At 41.1% G+C, this 23,017-nt stretch overlaps 1 protein-coding gene across 3 annotated transcripts in view; it reads left to right on the forward strand.

Annotated features, from left to right (window-relative positions):
• LOC102294988 (cAMP-specific 3',5'-cyclic phosphodiesterase 4D) overlaps nucleotides 1-23,017 on the forward strand; it is a 100,610-nt gene that overhangs the window by 6,219 nt on the left and 71,374 nt on the right. For 2 of the 3 annotated variants that reach the window (XM_005934906.3, XM_005934908.3), the window contains exon 1: nucleotides 12,227-15,244. In XM_005934906.3, coding sequence (XP_005934968.1) covers nucleotides 15,042-15,244 — 203 coding nt within the window. In that variant the 5' untranslated portion in view covers nucleotides 12,227-15,041. Of the gene's footprint in view, nucleotides 1-4,208; nucleotides 4,260-12,142; nucleotides 15,245-23,017 lie in introns of those variants that run through there. The other variant, XM_005934905.3, reaches the window with a different exon arrangement.

Here is a 23,017-nt window from a genome sequence, read left to right on the forward strand (position 1 = left end):
AGACCATCTTGGATATAGAAATCTAAAAGTAACATAAAAATAATCAGAATCATTTTTATTGGCAAGTTTGTACACAAATCAGGAATTTCTGTGGTACAGAAATAGAATATAGAATATACTAAATTTTCAGTGCATATGTAATCTGTACATCTCTATGTAAATATTAATATAAATGCACACAATAGGAGTATGTACTAACTACTTCAGATATTAGAATGCAAAAGAAATTGTTGGGTGGGGTGCAAAATGTGACAAGACTCTAATGTGCAAAGAGCTCGTACTGAAGTTTAGTAAATGTGTGAAGTAAGTGTGTTGCTTTACGGAGCAGTTGTTGGGTTCTGGGTTTGAGCCATAGTGTCTTCACAGTCTCCCTTTGTTCATGTGAGCTTTCTCCAGCAACCTGTAGCAGTCCAATGACGTGCATGCTAGGTTCCCTTGTGATGTGAGTATGTGGGTGTGAATCAGCCCCAGTGTTCCTATCAGCCAGTGTAAGCTCTATTCCCACTGTGACCCCAGTTAAACACGCTGTTAAGAAAATGTTGCACTGTGTTCATGTGAAATGCTGCAGGAACAGTCACCTAAAATGAGCCGCAAGAAGATTGAGCTCAATCTCTGTCGCCTCTCACCTACACACACCTGGCCAGTTACAGTGTGAAGTGAGTACCAATGTTAGATTGTCAGTTTGGGGGAAAATCATAGAAATAATCAGAAACAATCTGAAAAGCAGCTCAGACTGACTTCCCAAATGTGGGCATGCAAGAGGCTGGAAAAGTACAAGAAAACAAAAATTGCAATGCATGCTTAAAGTTTGGCAAGGCTAAAATTTGCAAATACATAGTCTTTAAGCCAGAATTGTAGTGCACATGTGCACTGATCAGTTTTATAATTCTATGAAATCAGCACAGGAAGGTTTTCAGTTATGTGGCAAACTGAAACGGAAATGTACAAACTTGAAACAGAGAAAACTCTGGTGTCAGTGAAACAAAGAGCACAGAAGAAACAATAGTTGTGGCTCCAGTTTAATCATAAATTAGTCACATTTACCTGCAGAGATAAACCAGAATTTACTGTCATACTCAGCAAAGGCAATGAGTCAATTTTTATTTTATAACACTTAAAATAAAAAATGACAATGTTCAGGGCAAATAGGGTAGCAACACATATTTACTTAGTTCAACTCAAAAGAGTAATATGTGTGTGTGTGTGTGTGTGTGTGTGTGTGTGTGTGTACATTTATATATGGTGCAATACTACAATATATAGATAAACATGTGAAGCTCTTTGATGAAAGCCAGTCCATGTTCCTGAAACACAGTGTTTAAATTATATGTAGACCTGCACTTTCTGGATCTTACAGTCAGCAGAAAATAGGACAAAAGTTAGACTGATGGGCAGAGTTAGCAACACAGAGGAAGGAAATATTCAAAATCTTTGGTATTGATTGGTTCTGACATCAGGGGAAAAAAGTGTTGTTATCAGATCCTGGGTGTCCGCGTGTGCCAGCCCCACTTTTTAGGAAGCTAGGTGCTACTAAACATTGGTACTGACAGTTTCTACACATATTGTCTGGACAAACATGAAGCCGAGCGGTAGATTGAATTTTCTATTATGGCCCGGAGGGAAGTTTAATAATCCATGATATTCTTTCTCTCAAACCGACTAACAGCAGGAATTACAACAACTCAAACTGATGCTTGAAGCACAGTTTTCCTGTCCAGCTCTCTACATCTTGTCCCCCTGAGCTACTGCAGCTTGTAACTGACAGGCGTAATGGCAAAGCCGAGCGGCAAAGAGTAATAATCCGATGAAGTCTAATCCAGTCAAATGCTGCTCGAGGACGAGATGGCTTGTGCAGCGTGCGACTTTGAAAAGGCAGCAGGATCCTCTGCTGAGGTGATGATTTTACCAATTTTACACATTATGAGGAACACTTATCCGTCTTATGGGCTCAGGAAGAGATAATTTTACAGTGATGGAGGAGCAGAGTTTAATCAGGAGATTTCTGATTTCATCTTTAACGCCCAGACTGCACTACAAACTGGAGGTTTGAAAGAGGCTCCAGAGAGTGAATGCCATTTATGCGGTGCTAAGTTATGGGGAGTGTAAAGACTCGGGGCTTCGGAAACTTGACCTACACTCACTAGCCACTATACTGGGCCAATACTGACCACAACCTTCTTAGTAGTCAAAAACGGACCCCCTGCATAGATTCATCAAGGTGCCAAATACGTTCTTCAGGGAGTTGTGCTGCTGATTTGCCAGCTGCAAATCCATGATGTGAATCTCCTGTTCCACCGCATCCCAAAGGTGCTCTGTTGGAATGAGTTCTTGTGACTGTGGAGGCCATTTCAGTACAGTGAACTTATCATCACGTTCAATAAACCAGCTTCAGATAGTCTGAGCTTTGTGACACGGTGTGTTATCCAGCTGAAAGCAGCTATTAGACGATGGTTACACTGTCATAAAGAGATGGACAGCAACAATACCCATGTAGGCTGCCAAGTTTAAACAGTGCTCAAGAAGTCCAAAGTGTGCCAAAAACTTTCCCTCTTTACAGATCCCTATCAACCTGAACATTTGACACAAGGAGGATGGATCCATGCTTATATTTTGTTTACGCCAAATGTCGATCCTGCAATCTGTACATCACGCCAGAAATCGAGACTAATCAGAGGAGACAACATTTTCCAACCTTCAGTCAGCTGATGTGGTCTTCTGCTGCTTTAGCATTCAGAGATGCTCGTTTCCATGCCTCGGTTGCAACAAGTGATTATTTAAGTTCCTGTTGCCTTCCTATTACCTCAAAGCAGTCTGATGCTTGGTTCAAACTTCTGAGTTCTTAGCCTGTGATTGGTTGATTGGGTGTTTGCATGAACAAGCAGATGAACCAGTGTACCTAATAAAGTGACTGGTGAGTGTGTACCACAGTAGAAAAGTAAAAGCCAAAGTATCTTAACTTTAGCCATTAACTAGAGTTTAGTTCAGTTTGAGGTGCTGGGAGTCACACACACACAAAAAACACTGAATCCCAACACCAAATTAATGTTAGCTTTTTTTTTTTAAATCATGTATTTATTTTCTATTACCTCTTTACTTTAAGGCCGCCTGAGTTAATGTAGCTGGTTGTGTATGTCCTCAGAAAATTAAAGCGCATGGCTGGAGGTGTTTTCACAAAGTAAATTCAGCAGCAGTTTTGGATCATTACAAGTTTTAAGAGAAGTTTAAAGTGCTCATCTGCCTGATATGCCATCTGACGTGATTGCAGCTCTGTTTCCTCCTGTCCCTATCTCAACATCAACAATAAAACACAAGAGTAGGGCAATGGTGTCTGTTTATGTGGTTTCAAAGCTGATTAGGCCCGTGTCACTTGCTAGATGTACTATTTAATCTTACAGGTAAAAAACACATAAGCTCTTTGTCGTCTCCTGCACAGTGCATGAAAAAAGGAAAAGAATCAGTGGCTTAAGAAGTACAGGAGAGTCATTTAATTGAAAAGCATCTGTAAATACACAGTGCGTTCTCTTAACTGCGTAACTGGCAGTAATAAAATAACATTTGTCGGCCTGAATTCCACCCATAAGTTTATGTGTTGAGTCTAAACATTTATTCCTGAATATGAGATATCGAGAAGCACTTTGAGTCAGTTAGAAACTTCACCCCAGCCCATTGCCAATTTTTTGATTTATCATAGTTTATATGAGGCGCTGAGGAATGTCCACATCTGCTAATTTAATTTGCCTTTGAAGGGGAGACGGCACATTTTGTCCCTGCTGTTGTTTGTGCAATATTTTCTGTTTATTGTGCTAGGTTTTATTATTCTCGCAGCATCCTTGGAACCCACATGGGCTGAACACTCTGCGAGAGAGAGAGAGAGAGAGAGTCAAGAATAATAATACAAAAAAACAGCACATCAAAGTAATAAAAGTGCTTTATCATGCTCTTTTCTGGCTCGATAGAAAGGCTCATTAGGCCTTTTGATGCCTCTGGCATGCTCACCGATCATCAGTATGTGGTAATGCCAGGTGGTCTTAATGAGTCGTGTGAAGTTCAATAATATTTTTTTTATGCTTTTATACTTTAAATCTCTTTTTTTATTAATGTGCTACTAGTTAGTTTAATGATCAACTTGGATTTATGTTGAATGTAATAACAAGTTTGATGAGTGTCACTTTAACACCTCTTCTCTATTGTTTCTTTCTTCCTTCCAGCTACTGTTTGGCTGTTGCAACGTTTAACCAGCATCAATGTCTCGGCTTGAGGTAAATAATTTGGCCGTTTTCTTTGTGCACACACACAAATGCAAACACACCCTTTCTACTTGCCTTATCAAGTTTGTTGACTTTAGCGATAAGTGTATAATATCCAAACCTCATTGTGACTGTGCCGCATGTGTGACACAGCACCTTCCTGTCAGATGATGACTGGTTTGGACTGCCCCGCAGACGTAAAATGGTTTGTCTGTGCTTCAGGGCTTTGTTCACAGTTAGTTAATAAAGACACTGAAGAGGGGGGCTACTAACAAACGCATGCACATTTAAAATCTCTTGAGCGTAGAGAGAAACACTTCAAAAAGGCTTTTGATAACATCTTAATGTAAAAAGTGTGAGCTTGCTTCAAAAGCTCTTAAACTGGATTGCAACCACACAGGAAGCTTTAAAAGTTACACCAGTGAAAATTAAACTCCACAGAGAGGTTGCGTTAATACTGTGAGATTATTGAAAGCCGACTTTCACACTCACTAAATCTTCACAGCAGTTCAAACTGAAACATTTCATATTTCCACCTACTCACCTACCTAACATCCAGACGATCTGTTGGGTTTGGATTTTATTGCACAGCAATTTTACACCTCAAGAATAAGAACATGAGTAAAAAGGTTGAAAACTGGTATTTTGTATGTTTTTTGAAGCTTTAGTTGCACCTTTGTCTAAATGACACCTGCAGCAATAGAAGTTAGTTCACAAAGCTGGAAACATGACAGCTAAGCAGTAAATCCTGTTGCAGTCAGTGTATTGTAATGTAATTTGTCCAAGGACGTGTCCACGTGTCCACAAAAACAGGCACAGAGATGCCTGCACGGACCCTCGTGCTCACTGTCTGATAATGAAGTTTACTTAGTAACTCAGACCTGAGGTTAGAAAACGTTTGTTTTTAGGGGTTTTTGGTAAAGTTGGACGCTTTCAAATGAACAGAACACTTAACGTGTCGGCTCAGACAGGTAAAGTTGATTTCAGGTCATCCCAGCAGTATGCACCATGTGCTTTCTGCAGTTGTCCTCTGCAGGCTCGCAGGAAAGCCACAGCACCTTTTACTTGAAGCTTTACAAGCAGTGTTAAGGTGTTTGCTATGTGTTCATGTATACACACACACACACCCAGCAGGGCAGCACTATGCCCTGTGCTTTCCTGCCATCAGTATCAGTATCCTGTCCAAGAATACTTTGGTACACTTTGAACTTGGAATTGAACCAACACCGCTGCAATTAAGCAACTGAGCACAGAATCCTGTGCTCTGTCCTGGACTGCACACAGGTACACTTAGACACCAAAATCAGAGCTTAGTTGTTATCTGTTACGGAAAGCACTGCAGGTTGTTGCAGAGCTGCACATGAAATAAAACTACTCTCAGCAACAAAAACAACAAGTCTTTCTCCAACAGGTAGAGGTGGACATCTGTTACTGGCCTCCTTTTTCCTCCCAACTATCACTAAATCCTTACGAAAGAGTAAATTACTGGGTTTCTTTTGCTAAAATTGTAGGATTTTGACCTCATTATGCAAAGAGCTTTCAGCTAACAGATGGTATCTTACTGTAAAACAAACTGCAGCATCTCCCTGTGTAAGTGTTATTTAACCCTGCGTGCAGCTTGCTGTAATATTTCTAACACTAAGCTTAGAAAAGTAAAATTGCTCTATGTTTGAATCCTGTTTACAGTTGACTGAATTACAGACGAACAAGCTACAAAACACTAATCTCAGAAATGTAACCACCTTACAGCCTCTGGCTGTAGCCGCTGGCTTTCATGTAAGTTAACTTTTGAAGTGACGTCTGGAAAATTTCAGCTTTCATGAAAACATGCTGTTTTTCTATCTGCCTGCAGAGTTAATCATGACATACACGCACCTCCAGAGGCAAAGAGGGGTCTGAGGGGGAGATATCTGATTGGCTCTATTTCTGGAGCGATGCTAATCGCGCTCTTTGCACCTCCAGGTGGCATTAAGCGTACAGGTGAACATTGCCAGTGCAATGATGCACAGATCACACAACGGGAAGGTTTGCTGAGCTCCCCTCCCCTCACCGTTATGATGGTTGGATTCAGTATTCATTTTCCCATTTTGAGAAACAGCATTGGCTGTGATTGCTTTCATAAGTTCAAGAAGGATCAGTGTGTCTTGTTATCTCTGATTACATCATTGTGCTATTAACAGGATGTGATGTGCGTGTGCTGTGTTTCTTTATGTACCTGTGTTTCACTTGTGAGAGCACAGTGCATAGATGCTTTGCTGTGCAGAGCAGATGGGAGCCCAGTGAATCGTGGGATACCTGTGGTGTTAAGCATCGGATGCTTGTTAGTCTGTGGTCAGAGCAGCAAGGTGTCTGGCCTGCTACAATTAGCACTCTTAACACATGCTAATACACATTCTGAATATCAGGTCCTGTCTCGCTGTATGAAACCCCCCAATGTGAGATTATCTGACACTTCACAACCTTTTTTTTACTTTATTTGACCTGGGCATCTAAATTTGTTCAAATACTGTGGCAAATATACATCCTTCAGTAAGCCATAAACAAAGCCTGCCAGATCCTAAATGATGCACAGCGTCCTCCTGATGAAGAATGACACCCTTGTTTGTTATGAACACCAGGAGATGGATTATGAACAGCATTCCAGTGTTTATCTGGGGGAAAGTGATTGGTGGAAGGGGTCCAGAGCCAAATTACAAGGAGCTGTCATGTGACACGCACGCTTTTGATTGACTGTGGTTGATGCTGATTGCCTCATTTACGCAACAGGCTAATCAAGTCATTTGCCTAATCAAAAGCTAGACAGGCAGAGAGAAACAGAAGGGCCTAGATGTAGTTTCAGTTTATAAAACAAATTATAAGAGCATAAACCCAGAATAAAATAAAACTATCACAATGGAAATAAATTTACTAGCAAGACTTGCTCGAAAAGCCACAGCAGATTGCAGACAGTCTTTCTTTGGATCTTTCCACTTGGATCATTTTAACAACAGCACAGAGTGTAATACTGAGAAATTCAAGCTGTCCCAGCTCAGACTGAAAATGTTACGTCGATGTTCTGGGTAGATTCAAATTTATAACGTGTTGTGATATGTGTGAAACACCACTTCATGAGCAACCATATGCGTGAGAGGATGTCAATGCAGCAGTATGCTTGCTGATGCAGTGGCGCAGCCAGTGGTTCCTCTTTTTTTTGAAGTGCAAATGACCAGAAAACTCTTTTTTTTTTTTATCTTTGCTGCATTGATCTAGAAGTCTGCCTCTCAGTGTGTCAGATTACCATGACTGCAGCTGGGTGGTAGTTGCATTAAAGCACACTTGTTACTCCAACCAGCACTATGTAAATGGTAAATGGCCTGTATTTATATAGCGCTTTACTAGTCCCTAAGGACCCCAAAGCGCTTTACATATCCAGTCATCCACCCATTCACGCACACATTCACACACTGGTGTGTGGGTCACATTGAGGTTCACAGATTTCAACTCATCACCTGCAGCTGTTTGTATAACCAGTCTGGTTTTAGCTATCAATTTTCATCATTGTTATTGGCAGGGAGACAAATTATCTTAAAGCGCTAAAAAAAAAAATTCCCCATTTCAAAAAGAAATTAGCTGGTGGTGAGTCATTTCCCTTCTTGGCCTTATTGTACAGTGGAAGTCTTCAGTGGCTCTTTGAAGGCAATTATTGTGAAGAAGAAGTGGAAAATCTTGAGTTTTCTATAACAGCCCACAGTGACCAAACTTATTCTAGTACATACTGTATTATAGTAATAGTAGAGTATTGTTTGACCACTGTTGGATTCAGTTAAACTGAGAAAAGCAATGCAATTTTTGCAGGTAAAAATATTCATATACCGTTTATATGCTAAAAAGGAGGTTATTTTAGCCTGTTGCTAGGCGGTTGCTAGGCATGAATCATAAATTTTTTTATGGATAAGATGTTATAGGATGGCGTTGCATGTGTATTAAGGCTAAATAAAACGTCATTTTTGCCTGTTGCTAGGCGGTTGCCAAGCAACATGATGACATGATAATATCTGATATAGATGAGAACCTTCAGGGTCCTAATATGTACCTGTGTGCCAAGTTTGGTTGCTGAGTTCCTGAAGGGCTTGGAGGACTTCATGGACAAAGGTGCAAACACACAGATATATAATATTGTTGTATTTTATATGAGGCCTAATATTATTATTTTCCAAGCGTTTAGTCATAAATTGAAGTGTAGACAAGTAAAAGGTTAGGTGATTTAACCTCTTAGCACCTTGAATATCTGTAAAATTTCAACTAATTGAAAAGTTAAAAAGATATTTCAGTGTGGATTATTGGAGGGAAGCCTGGTTTCAGATTCATATTGGGAGTTTTGCATTGTGGCAGGCTTGGTATTGATCAATCACAGATTTGTAAATCATAAACTATTAAACCAGTAAACGAATACTACTACCGGTATATGAACTAGCTGATCTCCCTGAAAGATGAATAAGCTTGAGCTACAAACAAATCTGTATGTAACTCAAACTGCAGTTTTAGGCCCAATAATTTTTTCTACACTGGAGGCTTTAATGCACGACTGTTGATTTATCAGTTCTACTGTTCACTACAAATCCATCTGTACTTAACACTGAGCTGTGTTAAAGCCCTACTTGAGCACAGATGCAGTTGTGCTTTGGGTTTTGATTCTCGCTGTGTCCTCCCGCACCGCGCCGAGAACAGACAAGCACTTCCAGAGAACGGGTGAGTCATAAGTGTTCATTCGTACCCTTGATTAAAGGGAAAGCGTGCCGCCATTGGGAATCAGCTCATTGGTTCTTTAGCAGCAGAGGCCTGCTGAGAACCCACCATCCCATCTTATCATGCACGAGGCCTACCGCCACCAACTCATTTTCACTTCCTGTGTGTGGCGTGGCAGGAGATCGGCCAGGTGATAACAGAGCCAGATGCTTCCTCCCCGGTTCCGATTGGCTGCGGGACATGTGTGTCATGTCAAAAAACGTGTTTAGGAAAATCAGAAAAGAACTGCTGTCAGGGAAAATTTCAGCTTTAGAAGAAAAATATTAGATTTGTGTAAAACTGGCAAATGGTTGTGTGCAGGGACCAGAGAGAAATTTTGTTTTTGTTGATCAAAAGTCTCCATTTAGTCAACCAGGTTAATACGAGCAGTTAAATAAGTATTGCATACAGGTGTAGATGTTCCAAATCTCTGTGGTGTGCTCAGAGGCCCTTAGATAACCGTGTTACAGTCCACCTTTTTTGAACATGTCAACACGAAACCACAGTAGACTTTATATTACACAGCTGGGCACAGTCTGAACAACACTGAGTGTGCGAATACTATCAGAAATGTGGGACTTGTTTCTGATGCCTGTGCGAAACAGATTTCCTATAGCTGCTCAAAGAAAGTTAGGAAACAACAGAGTAACTGACAAGGAGGAAACGTTACAGGTATTTCTTTGGTACCCAATCCAATCGTCCGCCCGTTACCACACATCCCGCGTCAGTAGAGGAAGGGAGGCAGTTCTTGAAGTTTGCATTTTTGACCACTGAACTGTGGTTTTAGAAGAGCCAGCAGCTCTTTTAAACAGCAAATGACAAACTGATTTTAATTCCAGGTCTGCACTCGCCAGGCCAGCAGGCACAAAGAGACAAACCAGACTTTAGATGCAACACCAGGTCCACAGTCAGGAACATTTAAGCTGCCAAGATCTGAACAACATGTCAGATGGTTGGGCAGCTTCAGAATCCCCCACATCTTTACAATCTCTGTATTCTGCCAAAATCAGCTGTTTAACATTCACGCCCGCTGTCTATTGCAATCTCATAAATGTGTGCAGGTGAAAAAGGAGCCATGAATTTGAACTCCTGGTAAATGACATTTCCAACAGGGTCAGCTAATGCCATGCGGGGTACATTTTGAGTATGAGATGCATCGGTTTCATATCAGTCTGATACAAAGGTTGAAGCTATTTGTTTGTATTGCTTGGGAGAAAATAGGCAAAGGTGAGAGAGGTGGAGAAAACCAGATCACTGGAGGCGAAGCAGTCTGCGATGATAGGTGCACGCTGTAGCCCAAGGTGGGCAGTAGGCCTGACAGTCATGTCATGTTTGATGCTTGACAGCACCGATCAGGGAAAGGAGACTTGCTGGATGGCAGATCAATATCCATCAGCTCCCACCGAACTCCACTCGTGAACTCAGTCGAAGCCCAAATTACAGCAGCAGAGGCTCAGAGCGACCGAAATGGACATGGATTTTTGGAGAATGTATATTTCCCAGGGTGCCTCATTCTCATTTGACCTTTTAATGGGGAGACTTGGTTATGTACTGTTTAAAGAAGACTCACAATCATATGTAGTTGTTTGTCAGGCAGAGTAAGCTGCTGTCTGCCCACTCGCCTGTTGACTAATCACTTTCCACTCATTGGATATTAAATGGTGAAAAAAAGTCAAATTAATGCTCGGTCTGAAACCTGGAAAGAGTTCGTGCTGTGCCTGCAGTACCCTCGGGGCAGATTGGGCAGATGCCACGTGTCCCTGGAAAAATACACATACATTTATTTTAGTTATTTATTGAACTATTTCTAATTGCGACAGTGAAATAATTTCAGCTTTCAGTCTGTCACGGGTACACGCTTATGAATCCTATTTTCCATCCTAAACTGTGTACATGTCCATGCATCAACTGTGACGTATTGCAAATATATGGTAATTGTAACTGATGAGATGATACTTCAGAACATTTAGGCTATTAAAGTGTCGTCTCTGTCCTTTTATTAACGAATCTTTGAGTGATTTGTTTGCCTAATTTCATAGAGTTCACTGTGGGGCTACTCAGCGGGAACCCTGTGTGGGCATTTGTGAAGCAAATTGAAAGCGGTATACAGAAGGCTTTAAAATGTACATTTCAAACGCACTATGGGAGGTTTATCATGAGCAAGAGCAAGCATCACCAGGAAAATGTAGACTTGCAAGTAGCTCTGTGAACGCTTTCAGCTGAAGCCCAGGATGCTGATTTTATCTTTGCAAATCATCATGAAACACAAAATACAGCAAAGTCTGATGAGAGTTTGGAAAGGCTACTTTTTGGTTTTGGCCTATTTACAGCTTGTTACAAAGTATTTCTAGGCAGGGCCAATTTCTTGCCAGTCCTCTCGGTGGTTTCACTCAGAATCACAACTGCAGCCTCCAGTGGCTGTGCTCCAGTTAGCTACAGGATTAAAAACAATATAAAAAGTGAGTAAAATGATTATCTCATTATGATGACACTTTTTAAGGTCTCAGAGTTGTTATCCACCAAGTGCACAGTCAGTTCTTGTAGTTAATCTTTGAGAAACGCAAAGATCTGAGTGGTGAATCACTGCGCCTCAGGCATCCATCAACAGTTCACTGGAAGCCCATCCTTGACCATTTTTGGTAGCCTCTGCATACACTTTTTAGCATGCACCCTCTGACACTTTGGTCAGGAATGGATTGAGGAGCGTGACAAAGAGTTAAAAGTCTCAACTTAGTCACCAAATTCTCTTGAGCTTTAGATGATCTGGAAAAGCAGCTCAGCTCTATCGAGTCTTTACCTTTCAGCTGATAGGACTCAAGGGATCTGCTGCTAACATCTTATGCACACTTTCAAAGGGCCAATGCAGTCCATGTTTTGGCAGCACAGTACACCGTGATGGGCGTTTAATGTTGTGACTGATTTATGAGCAGCTTTCAAATGGCTTAAGTAAAATGATTTAATCCTTTAAAGAGGCGTTCTGGACTCTTGTGTTGTGCTGCACTAGTTTTACTGGCTGTGAGTGATTAAACTTTCAGATGAGTGCGTATTCTGCTTGTTTCCACACACGTCACCTTGACTGGAGAATAATATTACATTAAAAATATGTTTTTGCTTTTTCCTTTGGGATGCAGCATTTTCGGGATTCTATACCAGTGGGCAACCATGTGGTGCGGCGGCGTTTCTCAGGCCCACTGCTGCTGCCTCCGCTGTGGAGGAGACACTCCCATCAGGACCACTCATTCGATACCCGGCGAACATCTCAAGGACACATGCTACCGCTAGCCCGGCTAGAAGAGCTGTACAGTCTAGCACTGGCCACCCATGATGAGCACCGGTCAGTGACACACACTGTTTGTTTGTATGTTTGTTTGTTTTGCCTCTGAGGAATTCCTTCAGTGAACTGTGGATGTGGTTAAACAGGGGAAATTGCTGATCTTCCTTTTTCTGTGGGGCTTTGTTTATCTGTTAAGCTTCATCAGATGAAGCTTAATGCACAGATGATTCACACAGATGATGAACTCTGTGTGAAATGGAGAATAAGATTAGTAATTTTGAGACAACTTCTTTCTCTGTTCTGCAAAAGTTGTAACACACCCATAGTTTCATTTTATTTTGCTTCCAAGCAGCCTGACTTTCTTACATTTTTAAGTGCACTTGGGCAACAGCTCTCAAGGCTTTCTGAAGGTCTTTTTCATTCCTTTTAGGTCCTTTCCTGTTTAGTTGCTTTTTTCTTGGTTAAGCCACTTAACACTGACTCAAGGAAAGAACATGTTTGGTGTCTAAGCATAAAAGACAAATTGGGAAAAACTGTAAATTATATCTTTAGGAACTTGTTACAACCAGCCGGTAACAAAAAACACATCGACAGGCATGGCATAACATTTTTGCACCAACAAGTTAAAAAAGGCCATTTTTAAGGAAGGGAAACAAAGAGAAAGGCTGTCATGGTCTGTGTTGCATTTAGTCAGTGGTGATGGGGATCTTAAAGGACAGAAAAATACAGCGAGATTTTGATCCACCATCCAATACCATCTGGAAAGCAAGTCATTGGCAGCGGGTCATTTTTCAGCATGGCAAAGATCCCAAAAACACTGCCAGTGTATGCAGTAAAAGCATACCTGGATAGAAAAACACACACAGTCATGGACTGGCCCAGACCTCGGACCTCAACATTATTGAAGCAGTGTGGGATCATGTTGACAGAGAATGAAACAAAAGGAAGTGAACATTGAAAGATGTCCTTCAGCATGGAAAACTATTCCTGAGGACTTCTTAAAGAAATGACAAGAAAGCTGCCAAAGAGAGTTCAGACATACTGAATACTGAATTTCGCGTTTATTAGAATTGCACAAACTCGGTATGTGTCTCTTTGCACGTTTCAGCAAATCACCATAACTTTCCCAGCAAAATATAAAGAAATGAGGAGTGACTCCAGACTTTTGCATAGTCCTTTAGTTAAGTTTTTTTCATTCTAATTAAAAGTTTTAGGAATCATGTTTTTCTTGTTCATGAAATGAAGTCTTGTGTGTTGGTTTGGAGCAGCTGTTGTTACTGTTTCATTAACACAAATTATGTAAGTCAAGCTCAGCAAATAGACATTTGCCTCGTTCGTCTGTACCACTTTCCTGTCACATGGTCATGTTTTGGTGATTGTCTTGGTAGGTCAGTGCTCGTAAGCAGCAGACAGAGGCTGTCTGTGTGACACTGAGACAAAAATAGAAATGTGGACTGTTGTTTTGTGGTTTCTGGTGATAATGAAAGGCATCTCCTGTGTTTAAAAAAAAAGAAGCCTAGTAATTGGAACAACAGTTAGAAACCTCCCACTGAAAGGTCATGCATGTGGGTGTGGGTGTGCACTTGTATCTCCCCTGACTCCCTTTTAGACATAAAGGCTGACCATTTTCATGTTTGAACATCTACAAACATGTGTGTGCTGTCCAGGCATTAATTACCAAAAAATAAATAAATAAAACGGCTGATCTTTGTAACGTAATCGTGCTTTTTTCAGACTGAAAATCCTTTTTGGATAAACAGCTCGTTAGCTAATGATACAGCCCCTATTTTTCCTACATAATAAAAATAAGTGGGTTTGGTGACATCAGTAATTTGAACCAGCCCCGTGTTGTTTTCCTGTTGTGCCTATAAACCTGAATTTATTCAAATTTATAAAACGCAACCCAATCTTCCAGCTGCTAATGAGATGTAGGGTACAAAGTCTGACATATAAAATTCACTGCAACCTTATAGGAAGCTGCACTGCACATTAAACTATAGGCCTTATGATGGCTATATACCAACAAGCAACCACTCCTATCTTCAGTTACACACTGGTTTGCCTTTATTTGTTAGTTTGAGGGCTTGTACACTGTGATTTCCTGAGACAGGGTTGATGAAATATGTTAAATCAGTGCTGCTCTGACCAGTAAACATATCTCTACCTTCATTATGTCAAAAATCTGTCTGACTGCTCAATATCTCTTATATGACACAAAAGATAAAAGATGGATTTTTTCAAAAATCAATTACAAATAATGAACAGGCAGTTTTGCTCTACCAGAGCAAATACAATAAAGATAAAGCAATGTTGTGTAATGCTGATGATTGGCGGTTTGACAAATAAGACAGCGACAGAGAGGGAAACAGATGGAGATGGCAGGAGGAAGCTGGTCGAGAGAAGCACAGTAAGAGGTGAGGATGGCGAGAGAGAGAGAGAGAGATAAAAGAAGGGAGAAACTGAGAGGGAGAGAGGGAGGGGGAGGAAGCAGGAGGAAGCAGAGAGATGGAGAGAGAGAGACGGGGGGGGAGCTGGTACTGACTGAGAGGCTCACAGTCGTTTCAGCACTCCGCCTCGTGGACAGCAGCGCACCATGACGTCGCGCGCGCCTCTCTGAAGCGCGTGCCTTCCTCCTCACAATCCCTGCAGACGAGCTCTACGCTGTTCTCCGAGACTGTTTGTAGCTTAGAAGTCGCTTTTTTACAAAAACAGGCAAAAAAAAAAAAAAAAATCCAGCGAGCACGTAAAAGTAAAAAATGGAGTGCACCACACTGAGCAGAGAGGGAGCGGGGCTCGCCAAGCCGCCCAAACACCTGTGGCGGCAGCCCAGAACTCACATACGCATCAAGCAGCGCTTCAACTCGGACACCGAGCGCTACCTGTGCCGCAACCGGACCCTGGAGAAGCTCCGTCCCGGACTGAGGCAACCCCGAATGTCCTGGCCCTCCTCGCTGAAACGGTAACCTTCTTTAATCTCCCGAGTCACTAAAGTAAAAGCAAGTGAATTGTTTTCCACCGCTTCGGGGATGAGAGTCAATTTGAAAAGCCTAAAAGTTCAGAACACCCACTGGAGCGTTGCTTTGACTAATTACACGATGAAATAATGGCGTGACGATAGTTTTAATTGTCAAGGTTCAGAAGAACCCGCAAACCAAAGCTCTCTGAAAGTCGATTAAGCTCGACGAGTTGTGTAGCTAAAGTGAAACTGTGTAACTTGTCATAATCTTTACACTTAACAGTGCTCAGTTTGACAGCTGCCTGTTTATGTAGCTGAGCAGAGTGGAGCGGTGATGGCTAGATGTTATTGTCTGAGAGATGATGTTAGGCCATTAGTCTTTGCTGCCTGTTGCAGTCATGGGTGGTGGGGCTGGGGGTTAGGGGGAGGCTTCTCCCCCCCCCAGTGTTGTTTCCCACCAAAACCTTTAATGCTGCTGACACGAGCAGGTGATGACTGTCAGACCCTGAAGCACACAGTGCAAACATATTAAATGGGTTTTAGATTCTATGCCCTAAAAACTCCCTTTAACATCCGAAAAGATTGATTCAGTTCATTTGGATGTTTTCAGTGGGAGATACGTTTCATCCAGGTGACTTCTGCAGGTTTCCCCAAACTTATAAACAGTACATTTGCACAATAACTGAACCTAGCCCACTGAATGAACAATGGGCTGAGAGGTCAGTTCCTTGATCATCCCTGTAATGTCATTATAGATAATGTTTCATTCACATGTAGAAAATATAAGAGCTGTGAATCAGTAATGGACCTGCAACAGTGTCTGTGTTGTTGAAGAGCTTTTTCTTTTTTCTATAGTGACTTGTTAAAAACCTGCATAAATTGTATCCTTGCAAACATTTCAGAGATAAGGCTCATATGACTTTTTAGTTCCAGGCTGTTTCTGACCTGTTACGCATTTCCTTGAACGTAGGAGGGTTTCAGAGGTGATTGCTGGGGTCTTTGATGCTGTATCCTCAGAAAACTTAAAATTCTGCTCTTTATTACAAGTTCATAAAAATATGTAACATACAATTTTTGAATAATCTTCTCCCTTGATTGCTCATCTTAATCTGATTCTTAACATATAAGAAACTCAAACATAAAGCCTTTTGATCATGCCATGAGAGGCGTTTTGGATTATTCAGCCCACGAAATAATCCCCTGTGACTGCGTGGGTGTCTCCTGCACAGGCTGCCTACCTGTTCTTCGAGCTTGACTTTGTGTTCTGCACCTTTCACTTTTTAGGAATGATGGAGGAGGGAGGATGTAGTTAACGGTGCACTCTGTAAACCTGCTCAGCCAGGCTGGGAAAAGGTTCTGACTTCCTCTCCCTACTTTTGCACCCAGAGATTGCCAGGCGAGAGATTGATGGCTGGTGTTTGTGCCTCACCCTTATTTGTGTGATTTTACTGTACTGAGTTTGAAAAGAGCCTCAAGGATGTGCTTTTAACTCAAGGAGAAGAAATGAAAAAGGACTAAACTTGAGAGCCTTGTAAATTGCATTTTATTTTAAACGAGTTTTGCAAAACTCATTTTTTGTTCATTACTATTTCATTTTCTCTGTTGAGATTTAGTGCCACGATAGTTTAGACCCCGGCTCAGTGTATTTCCATTGCTAATAAGACTGTAGGGAAACATTGGCGTGTTTATGTAACACGCGCTGACCCTCGGTTTTCGGTATTTCCTATAGGAAAGAAAAAGCTGAATTATAGAGTTGATAAAATATTTTGGTGATTGGATGCAGCAGAGCTGAACAGGCATGAAAACCACTGTCAGTTCAGCTCCGTTCCCCAGACGCTGTCAACAAGCAATGCGGCAGCTCGTCTCGCCTCAGAGCTTTCTCACACTATACTGAAGTGCTTTGTTTTTGTCCCCTGGTAGTGCACCAAGAGAATAAGAAGAAGATAATCACCAACAAACAATTGTTTTTGTAACAAGACAGAAAAAGGCCGGGGTAAGATGTGTATGGCATGTGCTGACAATATAGACTTTGTATAAAGATGGCAGTAGCAACAACTGGTTATGGACTTAGGTTTTTGAAGTCTCAACTTTAGAGCTTCTTGTTTTCTGAAAGCAGAAGTAACAAGAGGGTGGAGTGCTAACTTGGTTGTACCCTTGGTTTGGCACTAATATCTGCCAAATGGACAATTTTCAAGCATCAGAACTGAAGTATTGAGTCACTGGATAGTCTGAACTGTACAGCAACTCATATTCGTTTAACACCAACAACGCAAATACACTGAGAGGTTCAGTGCAGCCGTGCCCAAAATTCAAACAGGTAAGTATGTATGCCTCCATCTGCATGCATGCTTAGTGCAATATTTGGTCGGCGTGTTGATATAATGTAGCTGAACTGAGATTAATTCAGTGTTTAACATGCCTTGGGGTAACACTGGGAAATTTCTCCTGCACTTGCATAATTTCAAACAGACAGTAAACACCTGCCTGGCTCATTATTATATTCTCGTTTCCCTTTTTCATCTCTCATTATCAACTGAACATTTCTCAACAGCTCCTGGCAATAATCATTAATGATTCAATTTGTTCCAACAGGTCATTTTTCCTTTTCTGAGTAGAAGTGCATGCTCTGCACTTGATGCTTGATGGCACCATTCGATACAAAAATTCTGAAAACATAACAGCACTTTTTTTGCATGTGTGTCTGTTTGGTTTTGGGGGTCTTCACAACCACATCATCATATGTACTGAGTCGTAGCCTCAAACCAAAGCATGATACTCGACAACTAGCTCGTTTCAGCGGCTTCTTTGTTTAAAGTGGGTCACCACAGCGGGTGGCTCCACATTTGAGTTGGCAGGCTTTTTATATAGAATGCTACTTGATACTGAAAACTACTGTCAGGTTAGATATTTGCAGGTTTGGAGGTTTGACACCAACAGTGTTGTCTTCATCTTCACCTCTAGCTGGCACACAACCTCATTGCTGCTGATAGGTAGCCACACAGCCCCTCCCCTCACTAGTAGCTGAACATGTAAACAGCAACTCAGCAGAGTGAAGCATCTTAAGGACTGATGTCCAAGTCTTTATGAGGAATTCAGGAGGTCAGTAAAGCTCCTGTTTCAACAGCATTGAATAGGTAATAAGTGTTAAAATCAGCTGTTTAACTATTAGCAGTTACCCACATTCACTGTTAAGTTACCATTAACCTTCTAAGACCCGGACTCTTCCACAGCATGCATTTTTAATTTCTCTATGATATTTGGGCATATTGGGGCCCGATGAATGTAGAAACAAAGAATTACCAAATTTTTTTTTTTTACCTTATTTTTGTTTTTAAGAAAAATGAGAGCCACATATGAGGGTATTCATTTAAAATTTTGATAGAACAGTAGCAGTATAATGTCCTCGTAAGTGGATATCAGGCCCTTGTAGAGCAAAATTGAGTATTTCTGTCTAAATAACCCAAAATGTGATGTCCACATATGCGGATGCCAGGTCCTAGGAGGTTAAGGTAGTGGGTAGAGGTTAATAGCAAAATGGTAGCATTAATGTGGGAGTTAGGCAGCAAATGTGAGAGCAGCTAAACTGAACGTGATCTATTATGAATCGACGGACAGAAAAATAAGAAAGGCCACAAGCCAGACAGGATTTCTTTTGGGTCACAATCTGACATTAAAGTGAAGAAAATATGACAAAGGTTCAATAAAGACTCATTGTGAAGCAGAATGGGAATTCTTTTCTGACTTTTCTCAGTGAAGCCACATCAATTTGTGTCAGACCTCAGCGTACCTGAAAAACTAACCTGAAATGAAAAAAACAATTATAGTAGAATATGTAAGAAGAAGGTAGTATGTGCGCAGACTGGCAGGGATACCGTATGCCGTATGTGTTTGTGGCGGTTTCTGTGTATATCCGTGTGTCTGTGAAAACAAATTATAAATTAAAATGGATTGTCCAAGTTCACTGCACTGTAGAGTAGAGTCATGGCACAGTGGACTGGACAATGAAGCCTGCTGCCGTCTTACCCTCAAGCTCTTCCGTCACCCTCACTGTAGGCCTGCTGCTTTTACCGTATCCGTTAGTTCCCCATACGATCCTGCCAGTGTGAATGCCAGCTTCTCATCTCTCAATGATGATCGAGAAAATGCAAACAGTTCGAGGTGTAGGTAGGAGTAAGAGCAGTGAGTCAGCCCGCTCTGTAGCCACCAACGACAACACCGCTGGCACTGCCTTTACCCTGCTCTGAGTACGTATTTCCTTTTTTCTTTTTCGTCCCAGAATGCCTCTGATTGTGGATCATTCTGGATGACTCAGATTATTTTTAAATATAAATCATCTACAACACACGTGGGCTAAAATTTTATGTAAGACCCAGTAAAAAACATAATGAGTTATGAATTTGAGTCTGCAGTTAAAAAAAATAAAAAATAATATTAATAAAAATGAGTCAGTAGACCAAACTTTAATTTTTGGTGACTCTCTCTATGCCAGAATCTCTCTGGAATCATGGCCACTACAGCTGTACCCACATATAATATTAATTGGATCTTTTTTTCATTAGGTATAATGATGTGGAGCTTAATACCGTGCTAGCAGATCTCTCTTGTGGCACGAACAGCTCTTTCTTGGATTACTGTACTCAGTCAATGACAGATAAGAGTGTTCTTCTAACTTTTTCTCTGCACCATAATTTTTCTTTTAAATACAACCGACATCGGAGCACAGCTGTTATGCAACCTCTTCATTAGGTACACCTGTTCCACTGCTTGTAATAAGCAAATATCTAATCACCCAATCATATGACAGTAATTCAGTGCGCTTAGGCATATAGACATGGTCAAGAGCACCTGCTGGGGTTCAAATCAAGCATCGTCATGGAGGATTTAAATGACTTTGAACAGGATGGTTGTCAGTGTTGAATGGGTGGGTCTCAGTATATCAGAAATTGCTGATCTTCCTCAATCTTCCCACACTCTAGGGTTTACAGAGAATGGCCCAAAACGGAGATGTCAGACCTTGAAGCAGATGGGCTACAGTAGCAGAAGATCATGCTGCCTTGTTTCTGCAACATTTGAATGGTAGGGTCAGAGTTTGGAGTAAACAACATGAAAGCATCAATCCATCCCAGCTTGTATCAGTGGATCTGGTGGTGTTATGATACAGCACACTTTGGATTTTGGATTTGGTGAAAGAGGAGAACATCACTGACGTATAGCCAAAAAATCAGCAGCAACTTTGTCAAAATTCTTCCCTGAGAATTCGGAGTTTCCAGCACCTTGTTGAATCTACGCTAGGAAGATTTAACCTCCTAGGACCTGGTGTCCACATATGTGGACATCACATTTTGGGTTGTCTAAACCAAGATATTTCATTTTGCTCTACAAGGGCCTGATAACCACTTACGAGGACATTATACTGCCACTGTTCTATCGAAATTTAAATTGAATGTCCTCATCTGTGGATCTCATTTCTCACAGAAACAAAACTCAGGTAAAAAAAAAAAAATCAACTCAAGTAAAAAAAGAAAAAATCAGGTAATTCTTTGTTTCTACATTCATCAGGTCCCAATCAGCCCGAATAGCAAAGAGAAATTGAAAATGCATGCCATGAAAGAGTTCAGGTCTTCAGGCAATTTTCCTTTTGAAGGCAAAAGGGGGTCCAGCAGGATGATAACTCTGTTTGCCATCATTGTCCTTGGGAGGTTCAATAATTTTCTCTTTATTAATCAAAAGAACAAATGCCTTTCAAGTTTTTAGTCTTTTGGTGAAAGTGACAACTCTGAAATTCACCTAATACTGTTAATAGGTGTAACTGCGGTCCTGCTGACTGGCTCACAAATGGCACAGAAAGACAGAGGCCAGATGGACATGACAGAGTGGATTGTTTGTCAGGCTGAAGGCCACGCTTCAGGCTGACAAACAATGAATTAATAAATAGGGCTGCACTGTCTTCCTCGGGGGTCTTCAGCAGCACAGTCCTGTTGATGCGAGTGTGTCAGCTCCCAGGGGGAATGGATTTTTGGCTTCGTGGCCACAGGATGTTCTCACGTCATTAGGTCTGCAGTGTGTTCATGCATTACCAGTGGCTCCACACTCCAGGCCATGAGTAGTGAGAAAAGAAACTGTGATCTGGAGAATTGGTCAACTTGAATCGGGAATGGGCTGCTTTGAAAGCACTTCTTATGGGGTGATACTGAAAAATTACACTCGTTGCTATGGAGCCCTGCTTTCCAGTGATAATGGCATGAAGGGTTACCCACTAGGTTATCAGAGAGTAAGGGGCAGCTTCGCTGAATGTTATCTAACCAGTCTCATGTTGACAAAAGACCCAAAGAGGACTGGCTCCATCACTACAGCAAAGATTAGTGAAAGCAATGTTGTCATGTTTCATACCTGCTGTGTGAGCTGACCTGCAGGTGCCACTTATTATGTGCATGTTGCATCAATCAACTTCCATTACTTAATCGACACCATTTAACCACTGCTACCCCTGCAGGGGAGGATTTTCCAGTGAAATTAGAGGGTGCTGATGGGTCGGTGTTTTCACCATCCAATAACAGCTAATGTGTTGTCATTTCAAGGAAGGAAGCTGAAAAACCTTTGGGAATTTCAGTTTACTGAGCATTTCTCTGCTCTTTGATAATGAATCTACTCTAACAAGTCTCATGCTAGTTACTGTGTCTCTTTTTGGCGAAGACGTAAATTTGTTAGTGTCTGATTTTTACAGAGTGTCAGTAAATGGTTAATTTATCAGTCAGCAGTGCTCGTGTTGATAGTCCAAGTACGTGGTGCTCCTTTTGGAGAGGCTTGGAAGAGATTTGTTATTGTAAAAGGTGAAGATGAGCGTTCAGTGGCAGGAACATCGATTCATTATCGCTGCAGTCTATTGAAAGGCTGACAGAGGTAATGCGAAGCAGCCTGCATTTTTCCTCTACACTGTCAGCCAAACAATCAGAGTGGTCCACGGAGACACTGTTCAGTCTTTGAGTTTGTTTTTCACCAAATATGTTAGCCAATAACAATTAGGGTCAGGATGCTGGAGCCTTCTTTTAAACAAAAGAGCTAAAAAACTACGTCTAACATTTCTGTATTCTTTGGGTCTCCTGCTGTTATTTGGCTTCAGTAAACTGAAACAATTTTCATAAGTGGATACGAGCAAAATCTGTGAGGTTTTGGAGCCAGTAATTTAAAAAAATAAAAAATCCCATTAGCCACTTGAATTTTCAACATTTAAAATTCCAATATTGTCATTATTTCCATGAAACAGCTCCAGAATTAAATTACCAGATTTTACTCTTAACCTTTTAAATGCTTTTGACTATAGGTAAGTGAAATTAGTCACACAGAATAACTATAATGACACAAATGTTACATGGCGCTCCGATGGTCCAGAGACAAAGAACTGTACAGCCATCCTTTTGATAACATGCATACAGCTAGGTTTAGACATTCAAATTTAAATTCGGTGACTATTGATGGACTCCTCTGGTTCAGCTCTATGCTGGCACAAACGCTCATCAGTTTTAGTCATGAATGGAATAAAGTTCCACTGCTTATAGTTCAATTACATACAGGTGACGTATATTTAACCAGGCACGGTTAGGCAACACGCAAAACACGCAAATGAAGACTGTGACATCGCATTTGTACGGGGGTGATGAAATGAACATAATATTTAAAAAATTCTAAAGAACTGAGATTTAAAATAAATTTTTTTTAAAAGCTTATAGCTGTTTTTGACTTCTACGCGATGGGGCATACATGATTTCACACTAAAAT

The sequence above is a fragment of the Haplochromis burtoni genome, unplaced genomic scaffold (assembly GCF_018398535.1).
Source record: "Haplochromis burtoni strain Fernald_Lab_line unplaced genomic scaffold, NCSU_Asbu1 Contig_189, whole genome shotgun sequence".
NCBI classification, from domain to species: domain Eukaryota; kingdom Metazoa; phylum Chordata; class Actinopteri; order Cichliformes; family Cichlidae; genus Haplochromis; species Haplochromis burtoni.